The 13,195-nt window shown below is 36.8% G+C and overlaps 1 protein-coding gene across 3 annotated transcripts in view; it reads left to right on the top strand.

Moving 5' to 3' along the window:
* Positions 1 to 13,195, top strand: part of foxp1a (forkhead box P1a) — a 43,731-nt gene that overhangs the window by 23,257 nt on the left and 7,279 nt on the right. Inside the window, exons 1-6 of one of the 3 annotated variants that reach the window (XM_058762375.1) lie at positions 848 to 895; positions 2,844 to 2,981; positions 4,306 to 4,395; positions 4,655 to 4,781; positions 7,266 to 7,431; positions 12,855 to 12,959. In XM_058762375.1, the coding sequence (XP_058618358.1) occupies positions 863 to 895; positions 2,844 to 2,981; positions 4,306 to 4,395; positions 4,655 to 4,781; positions 7,266 to 7,431; positions 12,855 to 12,959 (659 nt within the window). In that variant the 5' untranslated portion in view covers positions 848 to 862. Of the gene's footprint in view, positions 1 to 847; positions 896 to 2,843; positions 2,982 to 4,305; positions 4,396 to 4,654; positions 4,782 to 7,265; positions 7,432 to 12,854; positions 12,960 to 13,195 lie in introns of those variants that run through there. The other 2 variants (XM_058762374.1, XM_058762373.1) reach the window with 2 other exon arrangements.

The raw sequence follows: 13,195 nt of genomic DNA, 5'->3' as shown, positions 1-13,195 counted from the left end.
TAATATATATGCGTCTGTGTGTGTGTGTACTGTGTATATTTAAGTATATAAATACACAGACATGCATGTATATATTTAAGAAAAATTTTGTTTATATATATATATATATATATATATATATATATATATATATATATATATATATATATATATATATATATATATATATATATATATATATATATATATATATATATATATATATATATATATATATATATATATATATATTTATTTATATTTATTTATGTAAATATTTTCAAAATATGTGCTGTATGTGTGTGTGTGTCTTTATATATTCATAATAAATATACACAACACACACGTTATGTAAACAAAAACTTTTATTTTTAATGAGATTAATCATTTGACAGCACTACATGTAATCCATAAAGTAACTGTAATCTGATTATGAGCATTTTAAAATGTAATATGCTCTAATTACAAGTACATTATTTTTGGAACCTGATTACGTAATCCAGATTACATGTAATCAGTTACTACCCAGCACTGTATGCATTTTATTTTTGTATGTAATACCACTGAAGGTATTTTAGTACTTTTGAGGAGAAAATATTTGGAAATAAATATAATTATGTATTATTTAATAGAATTATTCATTATAGAACAAGTGTCATTTCAATTCCTTACAGTTCCCAATCACCTGTGAATATGAGAATCTGAGGTCAGTGTAGTAATACAGTGCCAATTAGGAAAAGAGCAGCATAAACATTCTGCTAAATATCTCCTTTTGTGTTCCACCAAAGAAAAGGTTATAAAAGTAAATAATGTCTGGATTTTACATTTTTGGGTGAACTATTTCTTCAATTTTCCGGATTTAGGGCCTTGAACAGCCTTCTACATGCATGCGCGCACACACTGTATGGGAAATCTTGTGAGTACAACAGTCAGCTGTTATTGTTCTCTCATAGTTGCAGTATCTCAGTCCAGCAGTATGTTTATATGAGTCTGAACACAGACTTCTTTACTGGAAATTTGTGTTTGTTTGTGTTTCACAGACTTAATTAAAATGCAATCTCCAGTTTTGTTTTTACAGTTGCTGTGTACCCCAGTATGTATTATTTATACGAATCCGTAAATGTGACTTTAATTATTCTGTTTATGTTTATTGTAAACATCTTAAAAGCAGCGAGTGTGTGTGTGTGTGTGTGTGTGTGTGTGTGCGCGCGCGCGAGTGTGTGTGTGTGTGTGTTTGGCTTGAGATGTGGTAATTGCTTGAGGCCAAGTGAAGCATGGGCTAACTCATTGTGAATCCAGTGCATTTACATTTAAAACACTCGCCTCTGTTGTGGGTATTTTTGTTTGTCTGTTTTCGTTGGTAGCATTTTTAATGTCAGTGTTTGAGCTGCTGTCAACAAATGAATAATGTATTTGTCTTTTTAATCTTGACTGGTTGTTTGCCTCGGTTTATGGGCAAATTAAATGGAGATAACTGAAATGAATGCTTGTGAGGGACGTTTTTCCAGTTGTAGACAGAGGGGTTTGTCCTTGCATTTTATTGAGGACTTTGTGGTTTTCAAAATTGTTTGTGTATTTGTTTACTTGGTCTTGTTGATGTTGACCGTTGAGGCCCAGAGGACTTGGAAACTATTCCCTGAATGTCTAAACAATAAAATATACAAAGAGGTCTGGCATAGTCCTACTCTGGTATCTCTTTTTAGCTGTTCACTTGTTTTCAAAGTGTTTACTATCCTTGGGGAAGAAGATTGAAATTGGGTTTGTGGAAAGCCCTTTGTTCTTGGAGTTGGTGATGTGATTTTTTTTTTTTTTTTCCTTTTTTTTTTTTTTTTTACCTTAACAAGGTGCGCAGATGAAATGTTTCAAGTCTTGGTCAACTTGATGAAATCAATCAAAACCATTTTGAAGAGGCTATTAAATGTATCGTCATCCTGCAGCTTGACACATTGTCCATATTTTATCAGTTTTATAAATGCAGTCAGTGACTTTGGTACCAAATCAGCACTTCAAATAAAAAGATAAAGGCATCTAAAAAAAGAAATCTTCAAACAGTGTCTGACTTAATGCAATACTTACACTCTATCTAACTATTTCCGGATGCACACCCATACCTTGTGATGATCTGGTTGTGTGTACGAATGATTAAAATGTGTGTCTTGTTATTAGTGAATGCACAGTCAGTTTTGTATTAAGTGAATATAAATGATTGTTGCAAAACATTGGGTGTTTGTCAAAATATTGGATGTGTGCTTTATAGCTTACAGTGAAAGTGCATCCTAATTGACCTGCTGCTGTATATTATGTTGTTAATATTAATTACTGTAGATATTGAATAATAAGAGGCAACTATTCGCTGCATTCGGCTAGATAAACTTTGAGTCATTTTAAAAACAAATTAACACAACATTTAAGCCTAGCGGGAAGAAAATGCACAGCGAATTTTAATCACAGACCTGCTTCTCGGTTAAATTCTGACAGTGCTGAATTAGTGATATTATCACTAATAATAAAGACTACAGCAATAATTTTAGTAGTTTTTCACATTTGATTACTTTTTGGTTTAGTTTTTAATTTGTAAATGTTGAATATTTGATTTTGATAGCTCTGCCAGCACTTTGTTTATTCATCTTTATTACAGACAGTTTAATTAGAAAAGCTTGCATCAGTGTTTTTTTTATTTAATAAATATTTTAATTATTATTTTACAATGTAATAAAAGCATATTAGATTTTGTTACGGTATCATGACAGTCCTGAAAGTTCACCGTTATTGGTATCGGCTACTACATTTTTGGTATCAGGATAAGTCTAATAAACAGCTACTGCATGATAAATAATGAAGCTGTTGTATGTGTGTATCTCTAGGTGGCTGTATCAGTGGGGATGATAACTCCTCAGGCCATCACCCCTCAGCAGATGCAGCAGATCCTTCAGCAGCAGGTTCTGAGCCCCCAGCAGCTCCAACTGTTACTGCAGCAACAACAGGCCCTCATGTTACAGCAGGTATACACACACACACACACACACACACACACACACACAGTGTGGTGCATCTTTGCAGTACCGCAACAACAAAAAAAATCATTTAGTGTAGTTAGTTACTAAAAAAGACTCAGGGGTTTGGTCCTCAACTCCCCACCCATTTAAGCTAAAAATGTCTTAAAATGATCTCAAAATGACCAGATTTCAGATTATTAAAGGGGTCATATGATGCGATTCATGTTTTCCTTTGTCTTTGGAGTGTTACAAGCTGTTTGTGCATATATAAGATCTGTAAAGTTGCAAAGATTAAAGTCTCAAACCCAAAGAGATATTCTTTATAAAAGTTAAGACTTGTCCACGCCTTCCTAAAACGGCTCGTTCAAACACGCCCCCACGTCTACATCACTGTGTGGGAAGATTTGCATAACACCGCCCAAATGTATATGCAAAGAAAGAGGGCATGATTTTTATTCTCACTGTAGTATTGTTGCTGCCGCCGGCGCCATGTACTGGGGACGCTGTGTTTCATTGTGAACTAGAAATCAGTGGTTAAGTTGTATTTACAACACTGTTCCAGAACAGTACAACGCAAATATTAGAGTGTGTGCAGCGCATTTTACAGAGGACTATTTCCTGAACCTGGGAGAGTAGCCTACAATGCCAGCTGTGCACAAAGACTGTTTCTATAAAGTGGGGCAATTCCAACTTTGCAAGGACAGTCTGGCACTTCTGACTCACAGCCTGTAAGTACGTTTCAATGTTTAAAGAATTTGCTACTGACTATTCAAAGCGCGAGTTTTGAGCAGTGTAGAGTAGTGCTTGTTTGGCGTTTCTACGATCACAAATGCAGACATGGTGTTATGTTTACGTGGCGCAACGCCTAAAAAGACCGTATGAGTCATTATAATCAGAAATTATGTCCTCCATTGAATGCAACAAATGCCTCGTTTATAGTGAGTTTTATTGTTTTTGTCTCGTTGCGCTGGGACACAATATCACAACATGGTAAGGGGCGTAACATTTCCGTCACACGCTTGAGGTATTCAGCCAATTACAACGCACTGGATAGCTGGCCAATCAGAGCACACCTCGCTTCTCAGACCGATGAGCTTTGTAAAAATCGGCATAGAGGAGCAACAATAATGTACTGTATGTGGAAAATGTGTTTTTTTGAACCTTGAACCAAGTAAACACATTGCATTACACCAAATACACAAAATAATGTTCTTTTTAGCAACATCATATGACCCCTTTAATCAACCTGGTCAATATATTAGTCACTCACTAGTGTGTAAAATACCTTGGATTGATACGTGACTTGTTTTTGGTGTTAATGTTTTCTCAGCAACAGCTTCAGGAGTTCTATAAGAAACAGCAAGAGGAACTCCACCTGCAGCTCCTGCAGCAACAGCATGCTGGGAAACCCAGTAAAGAGGTAACAGCATCACAATATACCCCAGAGGACCATCAGAGTCATTTATTGCAATCTGTGCCAGATTTCCACTTGCCACATTTCTGTCTCTTATTGGCTTTGTGCGACTGTACTGTGAGCGAGTGAAGACACCGGCTGTGGTGTCTGCAGCTTTACTCACTTGAGTGAAAGTGCCGACTGTGCGACGATGCTATGAGTGAATGAAGACACAGGCGGTGACTGTACTGGGAGTGTCAAGTGTTGGTCTCTGTATTTCTAACAGCAGATGATGGGCCAGCAGATGGCTATACAGCAGCAGTTACTCTCCGTTCAACAGCAGCACCTGCTCAACCTGCAAAGACAGGGCCTGTTGTCTATCCCGTCGGCTCTCACCGGTACACTGGCCCAAGGTAAGAACCCCTCACTAGGGATGCTCATTTCGGTTAATTTTCCCAAATAGGGCTGGGCAATATATCGCATGCGATATGCATGCGCATCTCGTCAGTAAAGCCGGTTCCTTGATTAGCTGTAAATCTCCATCACCTGTTTTCAAATGGAGCGGCATTTAATACACAAAGCCGTAGTTCACTGACAAGCAGATGAATCGCCTTCGATAATGAATGCGATATTGCGTAGCTTGTACTTGAGTATTGGAGGGTAAACTTAAAATAATTAAGTAGAAGTTACTCATCAAACTCTACCTGGCCATGTTAAATTTACTTAATACTTACGCATTTAAATTTTACTTTAAAAATATTCGTGCAAACCTGCAAAATACAAATAAAGTAAATTTAACTTCTGATTTTTCATGGCCGATTCCGATACCGATTTTTTTACAAGCAAACCGGCCGATTCCGATTAATTTTTTTTTTTAATCAAAGCAACAAACAAGATAGAATGAAAGTATACATAAACAAGATGTTTATTTGGTAGGCTATTTAACAGGCCAAACTGGGTTTTGGCTATTGAAAATAACTGTAACCATCTGAAATTAACAGCAGTAACTGCACAGTAAGTAGGTTACATTAAATACAAACACAGGTACTGACAAAAGCATTTAGCTTTTGATTTTAAATTGGGTTGAATCTATAAACTGGCCTTAAATGAATACATTAACTGTAACCATGTAATTTTAAAAGGTAACAACTGCATAGTTCCACAATCCAAACAGCACAATCAAAACACATTCAACACTTCAAACAAAGATGTTACTTAATCAGCATTCAGCATTTGTTTTCATTTTTAAATTTGGTATAAAGAAAAAAGGTATTTACCAGTGAAACTAAATAAAACAAAGTTGGCTATATGAATATATTATTCCAAAATGTTAAATCAAATAATGTTTAGTGCAATGAGTAAAACAAAGATGCTACAGCAGGTGCTTTTAAATCAAATTAAGTCAATGTAATTTTAAGGTAAAATAAAAATAGGCCTAATCATCCTATATCTTACAGAACCGATGTTTACTTCTGGCTTTTCAAAAGTGTATAAGAGTTCTTCTTTACAAAAACAAGCATTTCAGCTTTGTCACAAGTTAGTCTGTTTCGTTTCTCATCCAACACGTGAGAAGCTGAGCTGAACAAATGTTCACTGTCTATGCTTGTGCAGGGCGCGGACAGGTACGCTCGCGCAACTTCAGCGAGTGCAGGAAAGCGGCTCTTATTTATCCGCGATTAACTTGTCCTTTGCAGACATTGCAGATTGCAATCTTCACGTCCTGCGCACAGATTTCGAAATACTTCCACACAAATTACATGTTCGCGAATGATTAGGCCTACAAATGTAGTCTGTGCACGCGGGCACACTTCCGGAAAAATCAACCGGAAAAAAGACAAAAAAACGTCCGGTTGCCGATCGCACATTATAAGCAAAAACCGGCCGGTTCCGATTTATGGCCGGTCAACCGGTGCATCCCTAGACAATATAACTTACTGTGAAGTTATGTGTATTGTGAAACCCAGTATATAAATAGAGATGAAATGGAAATATGACTTTGACGTTATAAATACTTAAATATATCATGGTTTCTACAAAGATATAGCACAACTGTTTTCAACGTTGAGATTATTAAATGTTTCTTGAGCAGCAGAGATTATTTGAAATACAGTAGTCACTTTCGGAGTTTAATGGGTGATTGAATGGAAAAACGGAATCATAGATATAGAGGTTAGGGATGCACGATATTATCGGACTGATATCGGAATCGGCCGATAATGGCTTTAAATGTAAAAATCGGCATCGGCCTGATATGAAAAATTGTGCAGATATGTCTTGCTGATAAGAGGAATGGGTTAACTCACATGTGCTCAGGGTGTGCTAGTGATTAGATCAGGTCAGCAGTGTGGCTCATTCTTGAAGCAAAGTTTCAATTTAATAGTCAGAAGCTTGACACTTGTAAATTAAATAATTTTATATATATTGATTTATTCATTAATGTGTAATATGTTTTATTTTTTAAACGAATCATGAGCTCTAAAAGATTTTCAGAATTTTTACAACTCTTGTTTTAGACTATCTACAAATGTTAAATCTTAAAATAAAATGTTAACACTGCATCTTTCTGTGGGGGGGAATTGCAGCGATAGATATAGTTTATTTATACTTATTTTCAAAGCTTCAATGTACTGTTGAAAAAAACATGATTTTTTTTATTTCATTCTAATAAATAAGTTCTTGTTAAAAACTAACCAAAATTAAAAATATTTTGCTTATAATTTCTGCACAGGAGAGACTCGTTGTTTCCAAACAAAAGGAAATATATCGGTATCAGCATCGGTATCGGCCAAAATGAGTTGAAAAATATCGGATATTGGCAAAAATCCAATATCATGCATCCCTAATAGAGGTCTTATTAGTTTTCTAGTGATCTAATGAAGGCAGTGTCTCACTCACAGGCTTGATCCCTGCCGAGATTCAGCAGCTGTGGAAAGAGACGGCAGATGCACGACAAGAGGAGAAGAGTAGAGGAGACAAATCCCCTTCTCCTCCCAAAACTCAGATCCTCAACCACCACTCCAGCACTAATGGACACCATGTGCACCGGCCCAGCCGGAGAGACAGGTACTTCATCATTGAACTTTTTTTTTTTTTTTCTTGAGGCAATATTTTATTGCATTCGAGCATGTGCCATTTATTTAGGTTTAAAATCATGTTTGTGTTGTTCTTTAAGGGGTGGTTGACTCTTTTTTTTCTAGGCTTGATTGTGTTTAAGGAGTGCAGTCTAACATGTTCATGCTTCGTTTTTTTTAAAAAAACTCATTTTTCACATAATTTACCTTTATTCTACACCGCTCTGTCCCTTCTCTGATAAATGCTCCGATGATTTCCTGGTTTTATGAAGCCCCTCCCTCAGAAATACACAATGGGCTCAGATTGGTTAGCTGGTCCAGTGTGTTGTGATTCGCTAAACCGCCTCTAATGCGTGTCTAAACGTCACGCCCCTCACCTCAGCGCATGTGCTCCAGTTGTATTGTAAACAATGGCGTCGTATATATTGCTTATCAATTTGAGACTGATTGAGATGCAGAGAATATTAGTGAAGAGGATCGTGCAGAACCTGTGCAAGCACGGCTCTTAATGGTATGTTTGTTTGTTGTTGTCTCATACTTTTGGATACGCTGTTATTTGTAAATGCTACTGCGTATGTTAGCTTTTAATGTACAGTTCTATCCCGTCCATGTATAACGCTTCTCATTGCTATGTGAAAAATAAGTGTATAATTGGAACAGTTCATTGTTGGCGCTGAGCTGATGATCTGAATGAGAGAGAGAGATGCAGAACGTGTGCAGAGCAGGGGGATGCGAGGAATATGATTAAGAACCGCTACTTTAGAACATTGATTTTGCAACTTGTGAATCCATTAGAATCGTTACAAGACAGAATCGTGATTCATATATGAATAGATTTTTATGTGCACATAGGGGTGTGCAATATGATGATTTTTGATCGTGGACGATAAAAATGTCTGCACGATCAGCTTTTGAAGAAATATAGTAGTATCGTGCTACAGCGCACATTCTATCAGTTGCATTTCTGGCGCTTCCGTCTCAATATACTGTACAACGCCTATACATTCAGTGTTAACTCAGACCCACACTGTGCTGAGGAAAATACAAAACGTTGCAGTGGAGAAAAGTACAAAGTGTAATATTTAAATCACAAGAGAAAAAACAAAACAAAAATAAATAAATAAATAAAAGTAAATCGTACATCAAAAAGAAGAAACCAAAAGATTTAACAATGTCAAAAGTGGCACTCCAGGTCTTCAAAATTTTTGTCTTTGCTCCATGAATACGAGCTGTAGATAGTTCCATAGAAACAATGTCCAGCAAAGATAAGCCCCATACACATCTGGTCGTTGAATGGGGAGGAACCCAGCGACTTACTAACATTTTCTTTGCAGCAGTAAGAGCAGCTAAAAGTAAGTTTCTCTGTTGCGGAGACAGAGCCAATTCAGAAAAATCATTGAAGAAGAAAAGATCCACATCCTTTTCTAATAGGAATATGTCATGAGCAAGCTGAGACCAGAAAGGAGAAAGTGCAGAGCATTCCCAAACAAAATGTAAATATGTACCGAGGACATAAATTGCAATTTGGGGAAGGTGACGCATGCATATAGAACCATTTTAAAGGGGACAGATAGAGTCTATGTAGTAAATTTGCATGCGTTTTAAAGCCTTGCCAGTTGAACGTTTCATTCACGCGCTGTTCTGACGTGCGCTTTTTCTGAGCCTGTACACCTGAAGTGCGCACACTGAAAAGCCTGTCTAACAGCGCCTGATTAGCGAGCCGGTTTGTAGGCATTAAACTGTCATAATTTTTAAAGACATGTCTCCATTTGCATTGAACTTTCTCCGTCGTAACTTTACAGATAATGTTTATGCTCAAACAGCAACATTACACACTACCTAACATTAAAAAAGTGAAATCGCAGTCAACCACCCCTTTAAGAATACTTAATACGTTAATATTTGCACTTGATGCTCTCTTGCACCAAATGTTAAAATTGAGCGCTCAATTGTGAATGAACAAAAGGAAACTGAAGCTATTTGGTAGCAAGTTAATTAACTCACCAAACATATCCTATATTAGATTAATCAGATGTGTACACAAAATACACATTACTTTGTGAATCTGCAAAAAAAAAAAAAAAAAAAAAAATGAAAATGCCAGTTAACTTGACCGTGCTAGTCACAATGTGTAACTCTAGTTGTTAATGCACTCTTCCTGTAACGACACGCTGAAACACCAGCAAGTAAAGCACAAAGAATTTACCACATTCTGTTTCAGTAGTGTTCTCATTATTACTTTATATTACAGATCGACACTGCACATGTTACACTAGCTGTATTTTCATTATCATAGTGAATCTAGGCATCACTGCAGACATTCAGAGCCATAGTTTTACAGCATACCAACCAATAAGACCTCAAGGTACAGCCAAAATGCTACCTTAACCGATTAGAAATAATTCAAGCCGTTGCTGTTGTTGTGAAACTATTTTATTCAGCAAGGAAACATTAAATTAATAAAAAAAGACTGCAAATACATGTTACAAAATATTTCTGTTTCAAATAATGCTCTTCTTTTGAACTTTGTTCAGAAATTGATCAGTGTTTCCACAGAAATATTTAGTAGCACAACTGTGTTTTCAACATTGATTATAAGAAATGTTTCTTGAGAAACAAATCAGCATATTAGAATGATTTCTGAAGCATGAAAATTGCTGCTGAAAATTCAGGTTTGCATCACAGCAATAAATTAAATTTAAAATGTATTAAAATCTATATAATAATTATTACATATATTGGTGACAAAATTGTATTTAAATGATGAGATTAATTATTTTTGACAGTATTTATCTCAGTGAAATTTAGTATTTGATGACTAGTCGAACCAGTCAGGTTGTGGGAGGTTCCTAATACAGTATGTCGTATTGAAAGAATACTATTTACAAATGTCAGGTGTCTTTAAAGGCATTTGTCTTTGTGGCTGTGTGAAAGGTGACAGTCAAGTGTCAATGCGTTCCCCGTGGGCTTTTCTTCATATACACACATGAACAAACACACCTCCATCTCCATGTTTGTCGAGGTCTAAACCTGTTTGTCTATATGTTTCGGGAGCTTGTTTGTCAGAAGCACTTGACTGTTGTCAGTCTTTAAACCCTCACTGTGTGAACATTGCCTATATAATATGTTGCTGCATGTAGACATGCTTGAACTTGTTTCCGAAAGTGCGTGAAGTGGAGAAATTGGGGTTAAGAACCAGCAACCTTCTGGATCCCCAGCCCTGAGTCTTAATCGCTACACCACACTACCCTGTTAACAGTAAATGCTCAGATTACAGTCGGTGCCATTGTGTCCTAGTGTTGCATTGATGTGGTCTGTATTGTCAGCAGAGCCCTCTTATGGCCCGCCTGTGATTGTTTGCATGATATTGGTGGAGGGTGAGAGCTCAAGGACTGTGTGGTCAGTTTCATGTGTCATGTAAACTCCTGCCCGCCAGAGAGACGCCTGCAACTAAAACCTTAAGTGCAGCCGCTGGCACCAGAGAACAAACCCTTCACCCCTTCTAGAAGACCACAACATGCGGGCATTGTCTATCCGTCTCTCCTTCTGGCTTACTGAGTGACATGCAAACACACTTTCCTGCTGATGGAGCAAGGGATGAAATGTAATCAATCCTTTAAAATCTGCCATGCACCATTTTGATATGTATACTACTGTAATGTTGAGTGCTTATTCCTGAGAGGCGAGCATTTGACATTGGGCTGGGATCTGCAGAGCCCCATCTGCAAGAACAAACAGTTCATTGCTCATATTTGTTTTATTGTGTCTGCTTGCTAGCTTCTTTGATTGTTCAGTGTGTTATAAGGATGGAAATAACAAAGTCTGTTTTAATTTGTCAAGTGTGAGTCATCTGCCTAGGTTGGGGTTGTGTTCAAGCACAGAGAGAGAAAAGATGCCCGCTGTAGACGCTTTCTCTTTGTTTTGGTGTAAGGGAAGGAATCCGCTGGCAGAGACACACAGGGCTCTCTTAGGCGAGAAAAGGAGAAGGTCGTGGGTCAAAGGACACATCCTCGCTTGATCCCAAACAAATAAAGCATTCTTGGCATTTTTAAAATACAAAAATAAATCACTTTCTCAAACAGTCCACTGTTTGATACAAAGTCCTAAACATGTCCAGCTAGTTTGTCAGCTGATTCTGAGCCAAAAAATAGAGCTTTTACAGTTCGAAGGTTCAGGGTCAGAAATAAATACTTTCATTCAGCAAGGACAGATCAAAAGTGACGGTGAATACTGTATATTTGTAATGTTACAAAAGATTTCTATTTCAAATAAATGCTGTTCTTTTGAAATTTTATGTGCAGCAGAGAATCCTTTTGAAAGAATTTATCAAGGTTTCCACAAAAATATTAAGCAGCACAATTGATTTAGCATTGATAAGAAATCTGTGTATTAGAATGTTAAAAGGATTGTGACACTGAAGACTGAAGACACTGAAGTCACAAGAATAAATTACGTTTTATAAGACACATTTTTCTAACTGTTTTGATCAAATAAATGCAACCTTGGTGAGCATAAGAGGCTTCTTTGAAAAACATTAAATATTGCCGACTCCAAAAAGGTAGTGAAAATAAACAGCTTTACAACAAATACTACTATGTCCAAGTTTATTTATCATTATTTTTATAACATTATAGTAATTGGCGCTGCATTAATAATGATAAATCTGAGGGGGGGGGGAAAATTCATAATGCAAACAATAGATCTGCACATGACTAGTTATTTAACGATACTGCACACACTGTGATTCATGCCTCGCTACAAGATGCATCACAATATCGAAATATTGTGATTGAAAACAAGCTTGTCGAGTGGAAAGACTCTCAGCGGAAAGCATGAATCTGCAGTATCAGGTGCAGTCTTTCTTGCAGTTTGCCTCGTCTGTTTTTTCCATACCTTACTCTTAGAAGCGTCTCTGACCACAGCAAGAAACTCTGGTTTCAGAATTTATACTAATTTTCGTCTTTCTTTTAAAGTAACTGTAGGAAATATGAATGAAATGAATGAAAATACCTAAAAATTCTGATTGCTGTATTGAAGGATTGATGCGAAAAGAACATTTCTTTGTCAATGTTGGCTTAAATGGTGTAATTTATTATTTTATTCTTTTGATTTTGAGGTGAAAGATGACAAACGTTCTAGGCAGGCTTTGTGAGATGCACAACTTCTTGACATAATCTTGGCATGTCCCAAATATTTCAGACATTGCTCAAGAACAAATGAAAGTGTAGTAGTGTGATTTGGGTTGAAATGGAAGGAGCAGAGCCCTATGAGTCACATAGTTGCACAGTGTCACAACATAGTAAACGACAGTGGCATTGTCCAGTGCAATCCTGTACTATTAACCTTTAAAAAGTACTTAACAGGTACCCAAGCACGCTTCAGATTCTGCATTTATTGTGTCTGTTTTTGCTTCAGTTCTCAAGAGAGTCATTCCCAGAGCGCCCATCCTTTATACAGCCACGGCGTATGCAAGTGGCCGGGCTGCGATGCTGTGTTTGGAGACTTCCAGTCATTCCTCAAGTGAGTCAACAGCTCTCATCCTCTGCGTTTTATTATGCTGTTTGTCCTGTTTGCAGATCTGTGAGGAGGAGCTGTATGCGGCTGTAATCTAATTATCATTTCTGAGTGTGCTTGCTGCCTTTTACAGCTCATTTTATGTGGTTCTTTCCCTTGTACTCTGTTGACTTGTTTCATGTTTTTTTTCCTTATTCACTCCTTCCACTGTCGCTAACCTCCATTTACTTGTATATATGTAT

Source organism: Onychostoma macrolepis, chromosome 23 (assembly GCF_012432095.1).
Source record: "Onychostoma macrolepis isolate SWU-2019 chromosome 23, ASM1243209v1, whole genome shotgun sequence".
NCBI classification, from domain to species: Eukaryota; Metazoa; Chordata; class Actinopteri; order Cypriniformes; family Cyprinidae; genus Onychostoma; species Onychostoma macrolepis.
The sequence above is the reverse complement of the archived record's forward strand: the minus strand, read 5'-3'. Positions and strand labels throughout refer to the sequence as shown.